The sequence below is a fragment of the Lepidochelys olivacea genome (genome assembly GCF_965140295.1).
Source record: "Lepidochelys olivacea isolate rLepOli2 genome assembly, chromosome: 2".
In the NCBI taxonomy this organism is placed as follows: domain Eukaryota; kingdom Metazoa; phylum Chordata; order Testudines; family Cheloniidae; genus Lepidochelys; species Lepidochelys olivacea.
In genome coordinates this window covers 232,203,379-232,225,039 of record NC_140412.1, presented here as the reverse complement: position 1 = coordinate 232,225,039, position 21,661 = coordinate 232,203,379, and the positions used below count along the sequence as shown (strand labels likewise).

At 39.6% G+C, this 21,661-nt stretch overlaps 1 protein-coding gene across 1 annotated transcript in view; it reads right to left on the bottom strand.

Annotated features, from left to right (window-relative positions):
• MALRD1 (MAM and LDL receptor class A domain containing 1) overlaps nt 1-21,661 on the bottom strand; it is a gene marked incomplete at both ends in the record, with an annotated part of 444,317 nt that overhangs the window by 200,395 nt on the left and 222,261 nt on the right. Inside the window, one exon of the mRNA XM_084621129.1 lies at nt 1,484-1,729. Within this exon, the coding sequence (XP_084477255.1) occupies nt 1,484-1,729 (246 nt within the window). The remainder of the gene's footprint in view (nt 1-1,483; nt 1,730-21,661) is intronic.

Genomic DNA, 21,661 nt, shown 5'->3' with positions numbered 1-21,661 from the left:
TATTTCTATATGAGATCAGGCAGATGTTAAAAATTTAACACCAGTAACATATTTTCCCAGGGATGGTGTCCCTAACCTTTGTTTGCCAGAAGCTGGGAATGAGTGACAGGGTATGGATCACTTGATGATGACCTGTTCTGTTCATTCCCTCTGGGGCACCTGGCATTGGCTACTGTTAGAAGACAGGATACTGGGCTAGATGGACCTTTGGTCTGACCCTGTATGGCTGTTCTTATGACTTTTAAAAAGCCAAAAGAAAGAGAAGAACAAATTCTCTGGCCCACTCCACCTCTTCTGCACTGCTTCCTACTCGTGTCATCAGTAGAGGGTAGGCCGCTTAGATCATGTATAATTTTGGCACTAGGTGTACAATAGTTTCATGTAATTATTCTATACCATTCATACAAGCTTCCACAAGCTCCAACCTCCTTTTCTACCTACAATCATCTGGTAAACTCAGGCCTTCTTGTATTCAATCCATATTCCTCCTATAGTCCTTCACATAATCCAGCCATAATCAGCCTTCTGGCAACTGCTGAGTTCAAGTCTCATGACCTCTGTGCACTGTAGAAGGTGGAAGATTTGAATTTCAGGATCATTTTGAGGTTTACCTCAGGGAAGCTCTGTGGCTCTGTAATGGCAACTTCAAAGGCAGGAAGTGAGGCTAAAGCCTGTTCAGTGGATATTGGGAAAGAATAGGGGATTGGGTGCTCTTGAGCAAGAGCAGGGAGACACGAGAGCTTATGGTTTTCTGAGGTTTTCTGGAAGATGTGGTGAGAGCTGCAGCCACCCTGGCTACAGTCAAGGGCGGAATTTTGGGGCAGTTCTTATTTCCCCCAACAGCTTTGTTCCTCCCTGCTTAAAACACACTCTTTAGAGATGATTTAGCACCCTACAGAGAGATTTCTCTAAGGCATGAGGGCATATATGGGCTATGCTCCAACTAAATTTCTATGAGAGCTGAGAACCTAATGCCTTTTTTAAAATCTCTTCAATATATTAGACAATTCCGCCCCTTCTCAACAGTATATTCTAATAGTACCAAGCGACCACTGTTAGTACAGAATGAAAAGCTTACAGCAAAGGTCTGAATGTTCCAGCATTATGTGCCTGACATGAACAAGAGCTTTCTGGATATGAGATCTGCCTCTGGTGGAGTGGATCCTAATGAATCTCTGAGCCTAGTTAATTCATCCTTAAAATCTGTGGCCAGATCAAATGTCACTCTCTTGCCAAGTAAAATAATGACTTGCTCATCACATGCAGTATTATTTAGAAAAAGGGCAACTGAGAATCAAAGTTTTCTGACCTACAGTCATTGTACAACAGTAATTACTATTATGTTTTGATAACCAATTACATGTTTCATTTATTAATAATGACACCCTAATTAGATATTTAGAACCCTCCTGTTGTCTCATGGGGAACACATGAGAAGCTTAACAAATAGGATTATATCCTCGTTTGTGAATTGTTAACATACCAATTTCATTTCCAAGTGTGTGGTCCCTGGGAGGTCTGAGACTTTGAGGCGAGCCGACTCCCAGAACCCAGTCAAAGTTGTCAGCTAGGGAATTTTGCCAGCCACATCTGCCTTTCTCAAATGTGCAGGAAGTACCGCATTCATTCTCATCAGTATTATCCCCGCAGTCATCTACAAAATTGCAGCTTTGTTCTGGTCTGTAACACTTCCCGTTCTGACATTCCCAATAGCCATCTGAGCAGGAGCCTGAAAAGAAAAGAAAAGAAAAGAATAGGGGTATCCTAGTGAATCATACAGTGTAGCAAGGTTACTGGAAGATTACATCTGAGACAGTTTGATATTTAGGAGGAGGAGGGTGGACCACAGCATTTTTTTTTTAAAAAGTCTTTGGTCCCCCTGAAGTGCCAATCCATTATCAATTTATTTCTTTTGTGTTTTGTGAAGAGATGACCTAAATAAATGACTGTTTTCCTTGTAAAGCCTTTGAGGGCAAGTTCCAGCCATGCATTCCTTCACGAACAAAGCTTTCTAGTCTGACTTAATTGCTGACATTTTCCTTTCATGTGGTGTAGGATTAAGCCATTTCATTTTAACTGCAAAGTTGAGTTTAGTTTAGCATTCCCAATTTAAAAAGAAAGAGAGAAAAAAACCTTTAACTTTACAGTTTTCCCTTTTAGTGGACTTTGTGCAAGCTAGTTCAATGGGGTGGTACTGTCCTTTTTGTTTCCTGGCATAACCGAAAGATAGCTTTGCTATTGTAAAGCCTGAGCATTATAGGACTCATTTCACAGGATCCATTTCCAAGCTTCATATTTTCATTTCAGATCAGTTCCTGAAATGCTTTGGCTAGAAGATGGTCCCTTTAGCACATTCCTGGTCCAGAAACAGAGACAGACATGAAACGAAAACAAACCAACAAACCCCCATTGTTTTCCCAAACTAAGACCCTGATCCTGCCAAAAATGTATTCACTTCACACACATGGAGGCGTCTCACTAAATTAAATGATTGTGCACATGTATGTAAAGAGTTACTCACCTAACTGTTGGCAGGATTAGGACCAATTGTTAAGAAAAAGCAAAGAAGAACAAAGCTAAACATTTTGGTTTTCCACTATCACTAGCCAAGTTACCAGGAGAGAGATGTGAAAGGGTCAGACAGTTCTAGGGAGCACTGAACAAATGGTTTATTAACAAAAGAAAAATAAACTAAAGAGGTGGGGTACACATTTTAGTGGAATGCTGACTACCACCAAAATTCAGAACTTTCATTCCAAGGCTATACTAAAGTTGGTTCTCAGAGAGTTGTATCTCTCCAAAGCTCTTACAAGAAGTAGAGCTCAGTGTAGTATTTTTTAAATAAAGAGTAAAATGATTTCCATTTCTTCAGTCTTTGATGAACACTTATAACTGCATCTGTGACTCTTCAAATTAGTTATAGCTGGAGTAGATGATGCCTAATGGTAACTACTAACCAGGGTGGGGTTGATTGCTTCACAGCCACTGCTGTTTCCTAATCAGGTAAGATAGCATTTACATCCTTGGGTTGGTAATGAAGGTGGGTGTAAAACAAACTACTAGAATGATTTTCAGATGTGCTGAACACCTTCAGCTTTCATGATCTTCAGTGGGAGTTGCAGGTACACAGTACTTCTGAAAAATCAGGTCTGAGATCTTTTCCTTTACTCTGACAGCCATTAATTTTCCCTTCCTAATTTAACTGAATTTTGAACACACTACAGCCCTCAGGCATCCAGTGAGTCCCTAAAATTAGGAAAAGAAATAAGGGAAGGCTCCTCTGCTCTGTGGAAGTATTGGGAAGACAGAACCCTGCAGTCATTTAAAGAAAGGGAGAGACAGAAGATAGCTAAATATCACTCACAAACCACTTATATCATGTCTTTGTACCCAGGCTCACTTCAGAAAAGGGGTCTCCAAGCAGGACTGACTATAAAACTAAATGGGCATATCTCCACCTTGTCCTTTCAAGGTGCTCTGCAATCAGGGATCCAACCCTAAATAACAGAATAAACAGGAGACCGTGCAAGCTCCTTAAGAGCCCCTGCTTCCTATATGACCCAAGGGGGAATAAAAGGAGAGGACCAACCATATCATAAAAAGAACTGTCAAATGCCACATCCACAGCAACAAACCCTGTAGTATACACTGGAGGAAATACAATGTGGACCTGGAAATCTGCAGGAATGTTACCAAAATCATAGCAGTCTTTTCCAAAACTGGTAGAATATCCTCCGGGATTTTAGCCAGTGTGGCAGAAGAGTAGAACTGCAGCAACTTAGTTTAACTTGTCACCCACTTGGCCTTATTCCTATGGCTTGTATAGCAATGTTGATAGATTCCAAAAGAAGAGTCCTATCCAGCCCTCCAAATCAAGGTTTACTCTATGGGGAGGAGCAGGGGCTTTCCAGGGACACAGGAGAGCTAAGAAGCAGGGAGCCAAACTGGGGGAATGGAAGGCTTATGTGGTCTGGTTTGTCCTAAGGGTCGGTAGCTAAGTAGGGTATTAGTTTGGGGCATGCATCACTGCAGGGGTAATGTTGCCATTGATCATACTGTTTTTTCTAATTCCCAACCCCTACAGGTGGATCCTGTAAGGTGTTGAGCACTCTAGTCACATCTGGCAAGGCCTCTGTAACTGCTCTTCTCCACGGCAAGCAGGATCACGATAATTTCAAAATGACACATTCTCTCTCAGAATCACAATTGCCATGCTCCCTACTTCCCCAACAGAAGACAGACAAACCTTTTTGCTGCTGTTCTGGATATTTATTAGCATTTATAAATCTAGGATTTTGTTAGGTATAATGAAGGTGGTGGCTGCTTAACTTGGTACCTAAATTAAGCTATTTATTTTAAAGATTTTACATAATATAGCAGGTGGATGTTTTAAAGATGTAATCCTGCTATCCCTGTTTAGGTGCTTGCCCTAAGAATTTAGGCATAAATTCAACTTTCCTAACAAACTCAGAATTCAAAAGCATACTAAAGGATAGTGTCTGCTCCTCTCCATGCTTTCCATTCTGCCCACCAAATGCTTAACAATTATGATTACATCTCTATAGCATTTGGTGTTCCTCTGTATCAGGGGTTCTCAACCTTTTTCTTTGTGAGCCCCCTCACTCCAACATGGGCTGGCATTAGGGCAGGGCAATTGTCTGGGGTCCCATGCCACAGGGACCACCACAAAGCTACATTGGTCAGGCTTCGGCTTCAGCCCTGGGTGGCATGGCTCAGGGCCCCGGACTTCAGCCCCATGTGGTGGGGTTTCAGCTTTCTGCGGTGGGCCCCAGCTAGTCTAACACTAGCCATGTTTGGAGGACCCCTGAAACCTTCTTGCGGCCCCTCAGGGGACCCTGGACCCCTGGTTGAGAACCACTGCTCTATATTAGTGTGTCCAATTTGAGATTGAAAAACTTGGGAGCTGAAATGTGGAACTGGTTGTCATTTGCATAGAAAAATTAACTTGGAATGCTGAATCCTGGGAAGATTTTTTTTTTCAAGCACCTGTAAAAGTTTCAAGGGAGAAATAAGTCCATTGAAATGTATTATTAAATTCTAACTTCCAAAACCCCACACTGTATGCTTCATGACATCAGTCTATAACATAAGCCAAAGCCTTTTGGGTGTGCCGGGGGGGAAGTAATAAGAAAGGCCTAGTTATTTAATTGAGAGAAGCATCTTCTCTGTGAGGCTGAGGAACTGTTTTCCTGCAGCAATGCTCTGTAAAGATTGTTAGCAGGTGGACTTCATGCCCCTCTGTGGCAGCTGCATCAACACACTAGACTATAATGGACCCAGAGGCACTGTTTAGTGTTGTTCAGATCAATAAACTTTGAACTGAGGAGGATTTACACACTAGAGGATAACGGCTGCACAAAAGCTACTAGAATCAGTCTAGGCAATAATCACTATTTTTAAAAGGCTACGAATAAATCTTGAAAGCAGGGAGGGATTACATTTTTAAATATGTATTTGGGACTTGGAAAAAGTCTCATACAAACGTATATAGAAAAAAACAGGCACCAACAACCCATCATTAAAAAGCTAAGAGGACTAACGGTGCAAACACCACTGCATTTAATTATAGACAAATACCAAGGAAAGTCAAAGCCTAGTTTTACCCTACTATCCCAAAGCAATTGAAAGGATTTTCATCAGTGACAGAACAATACACCATGGTTTATGGGCTGCAGTATTGAGGCAAAGCAGGATGTGTTACAGGTGGAATGCCTACAATAAAGACTTGATCTTGCACTCTTATTCACGTAGGCTCCTTAACTTCAGTGGGAGTATTTACATGTTTAAATAAGTACTCCCATGAGTAATGATTAGGGGAATCTATATTTATGTGCTCTTTTTTGCTAATCCCCCAAATGCAAAGCTACATCTAATGCAGAGACTACTGGAGTGAGTGAATGCCACGCTTTATCTGTTATGCCACAGTGCTAGCCATGTTCCCTGTTTATTTGCTTCTCTGACAAGCAGTTTTATGTTGTTTTCTGTACTGTCCGCCTGTGTATAAAACACGCTTTCTGAGCTGGTCCATACCTTCACTGCATACAAATCCCTCCTACAGATCCAGGATTACTATAAGGAGCTAACTGGCTAATAATGGGTAGACTGTGCGTTCTTGGAAATAATCGAAGTAACTCACCAAGACATCTCTGCACTCCCCTGATCCCTGTGGCTGCTCTGTGAACGGGCAGTCTTCCTGTGCCAAATTAGAGCAATTGGGAGGCAAAAACCACAGTTCAGGATTGGCCCTGGATCTTTGTCTCTGCTACACTGGCAACAGACAGAGCAAGTGATATAAGAATTCTTAATTTGGGGTGATTTCTGCCCCCCCCAGCTGCTTTAAGGCTAGATTCCATCAGAGCTGCTGTGCAATGAGACTGTGCTGCACCAGGGAATCTGGCTCTGTGTTTCCTGACATGACCAACTCCTGCATTGACCACTTTAATTATATGTTATTATTACTCCAAATGCTGTCTGCTTGTTTGTCTTTTTAGACTGTAAGCTCTTCAGGGCAGGGACTATGCCTTCTTTCATGTCTAGAAAGCACCTCACACATTGGAAGCACTATCAAATAAATAAATACAAATAATAAAGGCTGACATGGTTGAATAGATCTGTCTTGTATACACATACGTATTAAAGCAGCTACTCATAAAATAGACTGAGACAGAAGAGGGAGCAAAGCACTAAACAAAGAATCTTCCTAGATATCAGTGATCTAACTTCAGTGTTTTTCTATGCTCTCTCTGTTTTCACTTTAATAATTTCCAACCCTGTACTTTACTTCCCGTCCGTAGATATCTGACAGATAATAAGTTGTCCATGGCAAAGGTAATCGCTTCTGCAGTACTAACAATTGCCACCATCTCTGTGACGCTATCTCTGTGAAACTTGCTATTAGTAACAACTAATAACTGTTCATCCATAGTTCGCTGCAACTGTAAAGGTACATTGGACAAAAGGAAGGAATCAAACGATAAACACAGGTTGCTAAGCACAGCCTGGTCAGTCACTGTGCACCCGGATTTATTATGTTTTACAAAAACATCCAGAATTTTGGTTTTAGAAAATATTTTACAGCTCCCTAACAGCTATTGTGGTATGAACGGGAGGGGAGAAGGGGAGGGGAGGAAAGGCGGAAGAAGCAACCAGTGACAACCATTTAATGGCAAGCATGATCAGAGCTCACAAGTATTTACACTGATTAAAGAAACCCACATTAAACAAACTACCATCCGTAGCAGGACATGGAATACTTGTTTTCATTGTATTTGCACTTCATTGGATGTAGCCCTGACTGAATTAAAAATTATCTTTAATGTTTTTTTTTCAATAAAATATATATGAAAAGGAAAAGTGTCCTTTTGTTAAATGCTCCTTATAAAAGGAGCTTGTCTTTTGGCAATGGTGTTAAGCCAGCTGCACCTAGAAAGCATGAAAATACAAATACTAGTGAATTAGAGTGGTCATGTATTGTACCAATAAAGGTTAAAAGGAAATGAAGATACTTGCAAAGAGACCCAAAACTACTAAATTATAAACTGAAATATCAATACTCATATACCACTGAGTTTAATTATCATTTGCATTGGTAGCCAGTGATTAATATTCTGATTAATTCCCATGTTCTCTAATGGGGCAATTGCATGGAAAGTACATTTGTGTTCCATTAGCACTTAAAAGGTTATAGAAACGTTAAATCCACATCCTAGGTCCTTTTTTGACATATTTTTTTCTTAAATAGGCTCAGCGACTATTTCTCTCAGCCAATCAAATTCCTTTGCCAGTAGTTAGGCTCTCTCCATTAGGCTCTGTTGCTGCAATTTATTTCACCCCTTGGTAGTTTTACTCTCCTTAAATGTTTTTAAACAATGTCATTTCTTTATTTATTCTTTAAATCCATCCAAAACTATCACAAAGGGTTTGCATGATGAGACACCTAATTTTTTAAAAGCGTTCTTAATATACTAGTTTCAATTTTACCCAGTATATGTGAAAATGTATTGAGTCATATCTGCTTGACATAGTCATGAAAAATCTGTACCGGAATTGTTTAGATGGAATCAAAAAGTAAGTTCAGAAACATGTTAAAATATTTCTTTTTAAAACATTATCCAAAATTTTTTAGAACCCTATAAATAGTTTGGGTTGGGACCATTTCCAGGGTTGGGCAAAGGTTCCACACATAAGGGCTAGATGCCTATGCAAGAGAGTAAGGTGGAGTCTGAACCTCCCCTATGTCCCTGGCACAGTCTAGCTAGAGCTTTGTTTTGGGAGTACAGATAAGCAAGCAAATGATGTACAACCATTAACCCTCTTCTCCCTCCAGGAGCAGGTCAAGTGCAGTCAATGGAGAGATGGCATCAAAGAATTTGGACTGATAAGTTCTCAAAAAATCTATTCATTTTCTAAAATTGTAGGTAAAATTGTATGTTTCTTCTTGTGTTTTCTCCTTTCAAATGGGTATCTTCAAGCACCACCTTCAATTTAGTGGAAAATCAATTAATAAATATAATCATGAAAATAAGCAATGATATGATCCAGAATCCTGACGAAATTGCGAGGGAGAAGTGGTATTTGACATAGCATTATACTAATTATGGCTCCATCATAAAATATTTAATACTTAGCTCCTTAACAAGCACATCTGTTTGTCTCTTGTTTTCCATTCTTAATTGTACTTTGTCATAGTTTCAATCTCATCACCTGAATTCCAAGACCATAGGAACTAAAGTATTCCAAGCCTTCTTCCTAAAAGCTCCAAAAATGTATTTGTAGTAATCTTGTACTATTTATTAATTTTGATATGATTAAACATAGTTATTTTTCAAAGTTAAAAGCTAATTAAAGTGAATGGGGGGTAATTCACACCTCAGAATTATTGGGTAAATCTATAGGCATCTCTAGAATTAGAAAGACAGAACTTCAAGTCACTTTCAAAAGGTTTTCTTTGAAACCATATGACTAGAAATATATTTTTTCTTAAAATGAAAGCTTGAGTTCTGCAGAACCTTAATCTATCACAGAGGCCAGAATAATTAATCAATAGGCAGAGAGTTTGACACCAATAGGATAGGGACACTCTGGATAATTCAGATCTCTGTATTTTTTCCCCTCTGTGACACTTCCTCCATTATCACTTTTGCTGTGAGGCAACATTACTGTAGGGTTCAATTGTGTATGTGTGTTTTTTAAAACACCATTAGTTAAAAAGAGCATTTTTCCTCAAATCCCTCACTGATATGTCCCAAGGACGCAGCATCTAGTGAAGGGCTTTCATCACGATTTGTGATGCATAAAGGTAATGATATGTCAGCAGAGAGAATGTGAAAAATGCACCTCGTTTTGAAAGCAATGCTTAAAAAATTGCAATGACTCTTAAGCAGTTTCAAAAGTTAGAGTGCTTGAAATAAAAAGGAATACTGTTTAAAAAAATCTATATACAGTACCAGCTCTCTGCAAAGAGTCAGTTTGCTCTCGGGCTGGGCTCAAGCTGTTGACTTTAAGGTTTTTCTAATTTCTCAAATGTTTCTGCGTTTTGCTAAGTTTATTTCAGTTCTGGGTAACCCAGAGCTTTTATAAAAACAGTGGAGGCCACTTGCAAAAGCTGCTGCTTCTCTTCCCCATGATGCTTGTGAGAAGGAAGGTAAGGATCCCTGACACACCCTTCCATAGTCTCATGGACTGGAACCCAACCCAAAGATCTTCATCTCTCCTCTTATTCTTTTATGTGTTCTTACAGAGGACCAATAGTCTACTTATCTCCCTTCTATCATCTACCAAGACGGTGCAGCCTGCCCACTCCCACTCTCCCATCTGACAGCAGTGAGGTCACGGAAACAATTCCAAAGACAGACACCCACGGTCAAAGGGAAATCCATGTCTTCCCTTTGTCCTGGACAAGGCTTTTCCTGAACCTGGGTGGGGCTTAGGCACATATTCCTAGACTGTAGCCACTGTTCACAAGTCCCTCTTTTACTGTTATCAGTTGCATTCCAGAAGTGCCTAAAGGCTCAACCAAGGTTGAGTCACCATTGTGCTGGGCCCTGCACAAGATGTAATCTAAAAGACAAGATGGACAGATAGGTGTAGATAAGCAACAACAAAGTCAATTTGCCAAAAACTACAAAACTTGTAAGTTGAGTACAGTTTCCTCCCATATTCCCTTTCAACTTTGCCCACTAACCTCCCCAGAGTCCATGCTGCCATTTTCTTCTCCTTACCTGGAGGACCAGGAGGGTAGTAATGGGAAGGCAATATAGTTTGTAGTGGGCCTGTGAAATTCACAACTCGAAGAAACTGCAGTATCCTAGAGTGTAGACATAGATGATAAATATACCCTGACTAAACTAGAAAAAGCTTAAAGAACTTATTTGAGTTTTCTCTTCATGTAAGACAGTAACTAAATTAATGTAAAAAGAAAAGGAGTACTTGTGGCAACTTAGAGACTAACCAATTTATTTGAGCATAAGCTTTCGTGAGCTACAGCTCACTGCATCCGATGAAGCTGTAGCTCATGAAAGCTTATGCTCAAATAAATTGGTTAGTCTCTAAGGTGCCACAAGTACTCCTTTTCTTTTTGCGAATACAGACTAACACGGCTGTTACTCTGAAACCTAAATTAATGTAGAGGTTTTCAAAAGCTGTGGAAATATGGAACAAGATTTGTTTGACAACAAAATACCCCAAAGATAAAAAAAAAGGAATCATAATTAGGTTTTCATTACACAAGGCAGCCATGATAATTTCTAATTTATCTCTTGGTATTCACTGTTTAAAAGAAGGATCTTTTTTGGTCTGACTTTCTCAAACTGTTTCATGAAGTAAATCAAAGTAGTCTCTACCATGACTGTATAGCAAGGATGGCAATGGGAGAAAAATCATTATCAAAGTATGAAATTCACACTCTTCCAAACTATGTACAACAAACGGTTTTCATTTGTGGTTTCTATGAGAAATGCTTGTAACTGTTTGAGTATTTCACACCTGCATAGTCACATGTATTTTGAAATATGAGACATTTAACCCCCAACTCCAGCCACTATACACCACATAAAAGAGCCAGAGCAGCATAAAAGCACCCTAAAAAGCTCTGTATCTGGCCAGGAGAAGATTTCCCTGGTATAGGAACTGTAGAAGACAGCTGAAAAGTTGCCTCTTGAGGATCTCCCTTCCAAGCCCCAAATGGAGAGCTGTATTGGGGACGGCGGGTGGGGGAAGGGAGCACAATTTCTGTAGGTAATGCTGGTTTCTTGAGGGTAGTACAAGGAAGCTAAGTTATGACTGGGACTCTCCGGCTTCTGGAGTCATGGGGTGTGATTGCATGTAGACATACCCAAGCTAGCTATAGTCTAGTTAGCTTGGGTACTGGACAAGTGAAGCCTTGCCAGTGTGGGCTAGACAAGCCGAACCAGAAACCTAGACATTTGTCCAAACTTCAAAAGGTAACAAATAATGTTCACGAATCATAAATCAGAGGTTGACACTGATTCTCAATCTTTATTCAGTTTTAATCAACCTTACCAGTGAAATACAATGTAGAATTTAGGTTTCAACAAAACAAGTATGTTGATTATATTATTGTCTGCACTCCAAACTTATCTGGAGTGTGGATAATATTGTCTAGATGAGGCAGCTTGAAATTGTGAAGGTGCTGCTATAAATGGTTAGGTATCAGTGTATTTAAACGCTTTAGCAATACTTATCTGAAGTTGGGTGGAGGAGAATCTAAAAAAGAAGGCCAAAGCTGATTAAAGTAAATCTCTTGACCCCTAACAACTTTTCATCTCTCAGTGCTCAAAAGGAATAAGACTCAGGATTACCTCATTCCACAGTGTGAAATTACAAATCTCTCTATCCATCCTGGACATAATGCCATATTGACTTGAAAGGAACATAATGATTAAAAGATGCAACTGATGCCCTGAGCAGCCTTCCACTCACCTTTGATCCCTCAATGGAAAGGACAATAGGTAAATATAAAATATCTGACTCCTGGCGGAAGGTACGGACATCAGCAACCTTTTAATTGCTAGACATCTCAAAGCAACATGTAGCTTTTAGTACTTTAGCTTTCTCCCTTATTTGAGTTCTACTGCATTATTGTTTGTTCTTATACAGTGAGAGGTGATGAACAGTACACCTAAAAATTTAACATGAGTGGTGTGGTTCAAGACTTTTGCAAAGCAAAGTAAATTGCATTTGGAACCATATGTTAAAGCATCAGGAGTTTCCTTATTCATAATTACTTATATTTTCTAACCTGATTAAGTAGTTTTTGAGATTCTGCCATCTCACAAACAGCAGAAGCTTTATCACTAGATAAAACTGTTTAGACAAAAATAATGTAACAGTTATCCCCATTTAATATCAGTCCAATTCAGTAGAATTTCCATATTGCAGTATGTGATAGTTATTAATTACTATTATTAACAGAGCATATAATCTAAGGTTCTCAAAGTACTTTATAAATAATCATAATTTCTCACAATACCTTCTGAGGTAGGTAGGTATTAGTACATCCATTTTACAAATGACAAAATTGTGGAACAGAGCAATAAATGCCCAGGTTACACAGTGAGTTAACTTCATAGCTAAGAGTCCTTTCTCCCAATTCCTTTTCTAAACACTATCCCACAATCTGTTCACATTAAAAACATGTTTAGCAAAGCCAGATAAGTCCATCAACTATTGTAAGAAACAAAACATTATTTGACAAACTTTGGAAGATACCCTGTCCTACCTCAGCCCATTACAACGAACAGGACGCACAGGGGATTACAAGACTCCCATTGACATAATGAGCGATAATTTAGATCTGTCCCTAAATACATAGAAGAATATTTGCTTAAAAATGAAGACCAGTTACTTTCAACAACTTTCCTATTCCCAAGATGCATCTTCAAGAAAGGGTTGTTCCTGGAACATTTAGTACTAGTCAAAACCTGGACAGGATTTCAGAAGGCCACTCCCATCAGCAGCCAAAAGAATACAAGGAACATAAAGGATGAAAATCCTGACCCATTTCCTTTAATGGAACTAGGATTTCATTCAAAAGTCTGGCATGCCTTTGGAAATAGGTTCAACGATTACATTTACTTGCCTTAAATGTGATTCTCCAGTGATTCAAAATAAGAAAAAGTGGATTATTTGTAACCCTCAGTAGCTACCTTTCTCTGAGAAAGAATGAAAAGGGAACTGAACAGGAAAGTATGAACTGATCCTGGATAAAATGAAAACCAACTCAAAGCTCCCCACAAAACTCATACTCAGCTGACTCAAACCCTCATTTAAAAGTCAAACAAAACCTTTCCTGATGTTTTTCATACAAAACCCTTTTTGAAGCCAATCATACATTGCTGTATGTGAGCTGGTTAACTTAAAAAAATATTTTTAAAAGTTCCTCTGCATTTCATATGTTTTGGCTAGGACCAGAAACAAAGGTGCCCAAATCCCACAGTATTTTTGCTACCCTTTTGCTGACCAAATAGGTCTCATTGGTTTGGAGAAGATCCAAGTAGACATCCACATTTTGGGTGCTTATCCAAAATGATTCTCCAAATCTTTCAAGGTTTACATAGCAATAGATCATGTATTGTATACATGAGAATAAACTGGAATACTGCATTGCAGCCCAGCTAAATAAATCTCTCTCCAACTGCCAATTTCACCCCTTAAAACTTTGTTTGTGCATTAAGAGGCAAGCTCCTGTTTCCAGAACTCACCCTGAATAACTGGGCTGGGTGAGGAGTAATTCTTCAGGGGGTTAGAGTGGAAGGAATTCTCTTCCCCTGGGCTGTGGTGTTGTGGAAGAGCTACTATGTGGCTGCTACTTCAGCCTCATGGATTAGCTTTGTAGCCCTGGTGTTGCACCTACATAGGTATCTCTGTCCAGGAGATCTGAGTACTGGTGAATCCACATGTCTCCAAATGGTCACTGCATGGAACCATGCAGAGATCCTTCACAGAGCTGGGCTCTGAGGGGCATGGAGCATCTATTTATACGTTGATAGTTTTATTTATTTAGGTATTTTGTGTCCCCTCAGCTTTGTATCCACATAGGAAATAAAATGAATTGTCCTACTTAAAAATATTCATTTGATGTGACCCTTGTTTGTCTAAATTGTTTAATCGCAAAGGTTTTAAGAACTTTTCTCCCATGCTATACTATTTACTATATATGAGATGGAAACCTACCAGTATTTGCAATTAAGCCATGCAATTACTCTAATGGTTTATTAAATGAACCATACACAGGAATATTAATTATCTTGCTAATCTCAAACCATCATTTTTAACTAAACAACCTGGACTAACATGAAATTATAATAAACAACATTCAGAAACTGAAACAAAAAAATTGCACTTCTGTTCATTTTTGGACTAATGTAGGACTAATGTGTTCCCGCTACCAACTCTGGTCAGTTCCAGTATCTAGTCACCTGGTAACATATGCATCTTGGTAGAATGTTACTAGAAACACACACACATATGTGTATATATATATACACACACACACAAAGGGAGAGAGAGAGAGAGAGAGAAGGAATGCTCTATGTATGTAAATACAAATCTCACATTAGACACACAAGAAATGCCTCAGACAATTGAATATGTACAAGATAAACATTTATATTGGGCAACATCATGTTCTAAGAGGAGTTGGGTAAAATTTTTCAACTGTAACTTTTCTTCAGAAAGACTCAGATTTGGGTTCACTCAGAAATTTCAGTAATTCATGTTGAATTTGCCAGATTGTTTTCGTAAAAAAAAATTGTGAAAAAAAAATCAAAATACTTTCTTTCAACATTTTTCAGCAGCAAAGGTTTCCATTTGAAATCACTTTATTTCTAAATTTCCTTCTATTTCATTTTAAAAAATTAAAATATTTTAAAAGCTCATATTTGAAACAAAACATTGTGTTTTGTGTCATACTAAATGTTTTGTTCCACCTGAAACTATTCTTTGACTTTTGATTTGTAAAAATGTTGCAAAAAAAATCTTTTGGGAGTTAAAGTGATTTTTTTTAATTGCCAGTGGGGGGAAAAATCAATTCTTCACACAGCTCTAGTTTTAAGACATCACCCCAAATTTCCGACATACACTGGGCACAGTTCTTCACTTTTAGTAGTAAATCATTTCCTTCAGTCAGCTGATTTTTATTGTTCCCCTTAACTAGTTTCTTAAGACAGTTTTCATTGTATTTATACCAACCAGAGTGCTGGTGATGCCAAAACATTTAAAGAGGCTTAAAATAACAACTCTACTCTCTTCTCCTGGTTACAGAAAACTCCAAATAGTATTAGATAAAAAGTGTGATCCATGCATTCTATTGTTTTATAGATTTTTATATATTATATACATACATATTAGTCAAAAGATTTTTTCCATGGCCTGGAATGAAAGCATTATCCTCAAGTAGTGGCATTCTGAAGACATTTTTGTCCAATTGGAAGGCAGCATTCACTGGCCCATCTGCTTTCCTTTTTTCTTTGTATCATTGACAATAACTCTTTGGAAACTAAATGATAAATAAAACTGGAGAATATAGTATACTGTGTGGTTATAAAAATCAGCTATTAGAAGACAGACATTTGGCTAATATTATGCTTGCATCTGGCCTTGCAACTTAATTCAGCCTTGTGCAATGAAATTTACTGCAAACATTTGCACAGCAACTCTTCTATCATACAAGGCACATTCTGTTCTTTCGCAAACCATGTAAATTATAGTTTACATGCCCTCAGGCTTAGCCATAATAGCATCAAGGTAACAGTGCCATATAACATTTTATATAGCCGATTCATACATTTCTTTAGTAAGAGGAAAAAAGCAGTATTGATGGATGCATCTGGGTGGTAAAATGCTGGTGTTGGTTAACTGACATGAAACAGTCTTTCTTTAATTCAGATTTCAGCTACATTAAAGTCTGAGAGAACTCAAAGCCATTCTTTAAAGCAAAATAGATTAAACAAGAAAGGAAAGGTTGGATGGCTATGGATTCTTTTAATCCCATTTATTTCCATCATCTTGGGGTTTTATTAACTATTAAAATTATTATTATTAGGGCGGTCAAGTGATGAAAATAATTAATTGTGATTAATTGTGCGATAAAAAATGTATCATGATTTATCGCACAATTAATCACGTTGTTAAACATTAATGGAATACCATTTATTTAAATATTTTTGATGTTTTCTACATTTTTGAATATATTGATTTCAATTACAACACAAAATACAAAGTGTACAGGGCTCACTTTATATTTATTTTTATTATAAGTATTTGCACTGTAAAAATAAAAGAAATAGTATTTTTCAATTCACCTCATACAAATACTGTAATGAAATCTCTTTATCATGAAAGTTGAACTTAAGATGTAGAATTACGTACAAAAAATAACTGCACTGAAAAATAAAACAATGTAAAACTTTAAAGCCTACAAGTCCACTCAGTCCTGCTTCAACCAATCACTCAGACAAACAAACTTGGTTACAGAAGATAATGCTATTTTGTAGGAGATAATGCTGCCCACTTCTTGTTTACAATGTCCCCTGAAAGCAAGAACAGGTGTTGCAAATGGGCTAAATATTCATATGTCCCTTCATCTTCAACCACCTTTCCATAGGACATACAACCATGCTGATGATGGCTTCTGCTCAATAATGATCCACAGCAGTGCGGACCAATTCATGTTCATTTTCATCATCTGAGTCAGATGCCACCACCATAAGGTTGATTTTCTTTTTTTGGTGTTTCGGGTTCTGTAGTTTCCACATCTGAGTGTTGCTCTTTTAAGACTTCTGAAAGCATGCTCCACACCTCGTCCCTCTGAGATTTTGGAAGACACTTCTGATTCTTAAACCTTAGGTCAAGTGCTGTAGCTATTTTTAGAAATCTCACATTGGTACCTTCTTTGCATTTTGTCAAATCTGCTGTGAAAGTGTTCTTAAAACAAACATGTGCTGGGTCATCATCCGAGACTGCTATAACATGAAATATATGGCAGAACGTGGCTAAAACAGAACAGGAGACATACAATTACCACCCCCCGCCCCCCCAAGGAATTCAGTCACAAATTTAATTAACACATTATTTTTTAACGATCATCATCAGCATGGAAGCATATCCTCTGGAATGGTGGCTGAAGCATGAAGGGGCATACAAATGTTTAGCATATCTGGCACATAAATACTTTGCAATGCCGGCTACAAAAGTGCCATGTGAATGCCTCTTCTCACTTTCAGGTGACATTGTAAATAAGAAACAGGCAGCAGCATCTCCTGTAAAAGTTAACAGACTTGTTTGTCTTAGCGATTGGCTAAACAAGAAGTAGGACTGAGTGAACTTGTAGGTTCTGAAGTTTTACATTGTTTTGTTTTTGAGAACAGTTATGTAACAAAAAAAATCTACATTTGTAAGTTGCACTTTCATGATAAAGAGATTGTACTACAGTACTTGTATGAGGTGAATTGAAAAATACTATTTTTTATCATTTTTACAGTTAAATATTTGTAATAAAAATAATATAACGTGAGCACTGTACACTTTGTTTTCTGTGTTGTAATAGAAATCAATATATTTGAAAATGTAGAAAAAATCCAAAAAATTTAATTCCAATTGCTATTCTATTGTTTAACAGTGCGATTAATCGCGATTATTTTTTTGAGTTAATCACGTGAGTTAACTGTGATTAATTGACAGCCCTAATTATTATTATTACTTCCAGAATTGAACTGAGTAGCAAATTTAATCTTTTAGCTCAGTTGTCAATGCTGATCTGTGGCTCCATGGTATCTAGAAACATGCTGTGTGAGAAGCCCCAGCCCTAGCCTGAGGTGATACAAAGCATTTCCCCAAACCTCTGCTGTCCCTCTCCTTGTATGAATCTGGCCCAGATGTCCTCAAGTGGGAATTAGCATGATACCAATTATAATTGAGCATCAAATCTGAGTCTGATTCCTTGATTCTCATTCTGCATTCCTGAATATGTCACTCTTAAAAATGATTAGCTACAGCATGTGCAGTATCTATGCTGGGAGCAGCTTCACTGTTGTGCAGTGGACAAGAATGGTGGTGTCGGGCAGGACACCAGAACAACAAAAGGTCTGCTCAGAGAGGCAGAGACTAAGGACCTATTCCAAAAACCATTAAAGTCAAAGGGCTCCAAGGGGCCATAGTATCTCAGGAGGCTTGGGAAGCTCTCATTATCCTTGGTCTTAGATTTGTTCTTGTTGGACTGATATCCCAAGTAAGATCATTCAGTGGCTTTACTATGGTAGCAAAATTCTTCACAAATCTCCGGCAGCAGATTTACATAGTAGCCGCTAAATCTTAGGAAGGTCTTGAGTTCTCTGTAATTACGTGGGTGCGGCCATATAGTGAGCCCTTTTATTTTATCTGGATTAATACTCGCACCCTCTTGAGACACAATGTGACCCACGTATTTGACTGATGTTCTTCAGAACTGGCATTTATCAATTGAAAGCTTCAGTCCTGACGCTTCCAACTCATCTAGCACTTTTAGAAGTGGGACATGCATTCAAACAGATAGAAACGTAAAAGGACAGATAAACTCTGTCTTCTCCTTACCTTCTTCTCCCAGAGGTATCTGATAGTATCCACTTCAAAGATTCAACACAGAGAATCACTGCCTCCCCAGCAAACAGTCCAAGCCATCTTGTACTCATAGCATGGTCTACTGGTCAACTACAGTGTACCTATTTAGGGTTCGGTAGTCAATATACATCCCGATTTTCCCACTCTTCTTAGGGACTACCACAATAATAATGAAGGTGTATGGGCTGTGGGATTCTTCAACAATGCCATCTGCAAGCAGCTGAAGATAAGGCTGCACATCCTCCATCTCTGAGAGAGCAATCTTCCTAGATCGCTCCCTGAAGGGTCCTGAGTCTTGTAGTCTGATGATGTATCCCATTCCCTTTGCACATCTCAGATCCTACTCATGCAGTGAGAATATCTTGGACCTTTCACAAAGTTCGTTCCTTAGGCAATTCCTCCGATCCTCAGGCAATGGTGAATCCCCAAAGTCAAACCTTGCAGGGTCTATCATTATACACTGGGCTTCACACTGTGGTTCCATGATGGTTTTGGGCTCAGAGAGGTCTGCTATCTTCTGCCTTTGTTTCACTACAATATCACAGCCTGTTTCATTAGCAATCGGTATAGTCACCTTTCTGGGGGTAAGATTATGTACCTCCTGGGGATCAGTGCACTGCTCCTTCAGGGAGCCCTCCTTCTGTCAGCTGCTCTACCATTGCTCATGTCCTTTTACTGCCTTTTAGGCAAGTTGTCATGGCAGGCACTTCTCTCTCGGTTCTTGCAGGCACCACTAAAGGGGTCATGCCCATGTACCTCAGTGCTCCCATTGGTAGCTCAGATATCTCCTTTTTAGTGTTGATATCTCTCTAGGCTGCAGCACAAAGCCTGTAGATCATCAGGTGTTTACATACTGGTCAGCAGCTTGCCGTTTGCAGTAATCAGCAAGTACCTTGGAGATATGTGAGTTGGTCCCTATCAGCACAGACACATTAGTGACTGCTTTAGGGTGGGGCATAGTAGTGCAGTGGTGTCCACTTCTGCTCTTACCACACTTCTCTGGAAAGTCCAGGAGCACTATGACATACCCTCTGTGGAGAACAACCTTAACTTATGATATGGGTTTGACTCAGGATGGGGCTACACAACCTTTTCCAATGCTTGCTCCAGAGCATTTGTCAATACATTAGGTGAGCCTGCAGCCCCCAGGCCTGGGGCTGTTGGGTCAAGGCCCAACAAACCCGGCATATCAGCCAGAGTGTTTCCCTCTTTCCTTAAGAAGGCTGATATTTCCTTTAACAACTCTACATCTGAGGCAGGAGCCAGCAGGGACTGGCTTCCAGCACTACCAGCTTCCATGGGGCATCTGCCACTGCTAGCTCACTTGGAACTTGTAAAGCTTCCACAGCCACGAACAACTCACAGAGTGCTACAAAGGCACCATCTTCACTCGTAAACATGTGCCCACACATTCTGCACTTGCTCAGGCATTCTGTGGCTGTCGGTAAAGCAGATTCTATTGAGCCCTCATTGAATGCCTCAGGTATCCCTGTTACTATAAGCACCAATCCTCTAACATGTATACAGCCATTATACAGACTGTGATTTCCCAAAAATATAACATTGTTTCCCCCAAATTAATGGCTTATTCAAAATAAGCTTGTGAAGGGCGTTCAACCAGGGATCTCGGACAAGCCCCCCCAAAATGTAACCTGTTAGGTGGTGTCGGCAGCAATAAGGGCCAGCTTCAATATCTAGCGATACCTCATAACAATACAAAACTGAACCGGCTCAAGCCCTCCCCCACAGTAATCTGGGAAAATTAAACACCACCACTGGGTGCCTCCCACTGGCAAACACTGAGTCTATGTATAACAAAACTTTTATTAACAGAGAAAGGAAGCCCAGCATTAATTTGGGAAAACACCGCAACCATGATTCAAAAGCATGTGACCATAAGCAAACACCTACTCCACAATACACTGGGTAGTGTCCTTTGCCTCAGTTTCCCACCTTGCAGTGTGAAACTCCAACAAATGAATGTCCCTTTAGCCCACCACTGTCCTTTCCCTCCATTGCACCTGACTAACAGTTGGTTGTGTTTGGTCAGAAAGACAGATCGTTCAGAGGTGTGTTCACATGGGTTCACCTCCCACCCTGAAAGGTGGGGATGTCAAGCAGTGCCGCTGCTGATGCAGCTGGCTCACTGTTGCTGCTGTTATCTCTGCTGTCACGACTATCTCGGCTGCCCCTCAGCTCTGCCCTCACTGTCGCTGCTGCTGCTTGCCGCTCACTGCCACTTCTGCGACGCCATGTTCTGAGATTCCGCCACTTAACCCAGCTCTTCGTGATTTCACTGCGTACCTGGGAACCTCACCAGTAGTGCCGCCTACATATTTTTCTTTCACTGCAACACTGTCCCCACACCAGGTCTAAAGCTTAACCCCCCTAGGCCTGCTCAGTGATTTTAGATTTAGTAATGAGTGGCCAGAAACAAGGACTCTCAATTGAGTCCAATCATCTCTGTCTTTAAACACTACAGAGGTTAGTGTCAAATGATGTCTAGGAGTCTTTAAGCAGGGTTCACACCACCCTGTAGGAACGCCAGTCCCCACCCCTCTCTGCTTGACTGCGACCTGGCATCCCTACCTCCTGCTTAGCAAGTGAGGTTCAGTTTAGGGTGATCCCCACAGTCAGCACAGGCTAAGTACAATTCTGCTGCCGTTTACTCATACAATAAGGATAACAACATTTCACTACCCCTGCATTCAATGCTAAAGTGAATTGTAACCCACTGCCAGCAAAAATTGATCACTTCGGCAAAGCTGCTCTGTTTGCTGAACACCAAGATAAGAATAGTGTGTCTATGGAAATATGGTCTGATCCTGAAGTCTTTTCCCTCAGCTCCTCATTAGATATCAGGGGAAGCTCATTCATTCCCTGCTTTCACATACATGTAGTTCATCTACACTAGAGATTTTTTGCACTAGTATCTATAATGGTTCAAATGCCAGCCAAATGTGATGCACTAGTATAAAACAGGGCTAGCACTTCCTTTGGTTTCAAATCAGCTACACTGGTACAA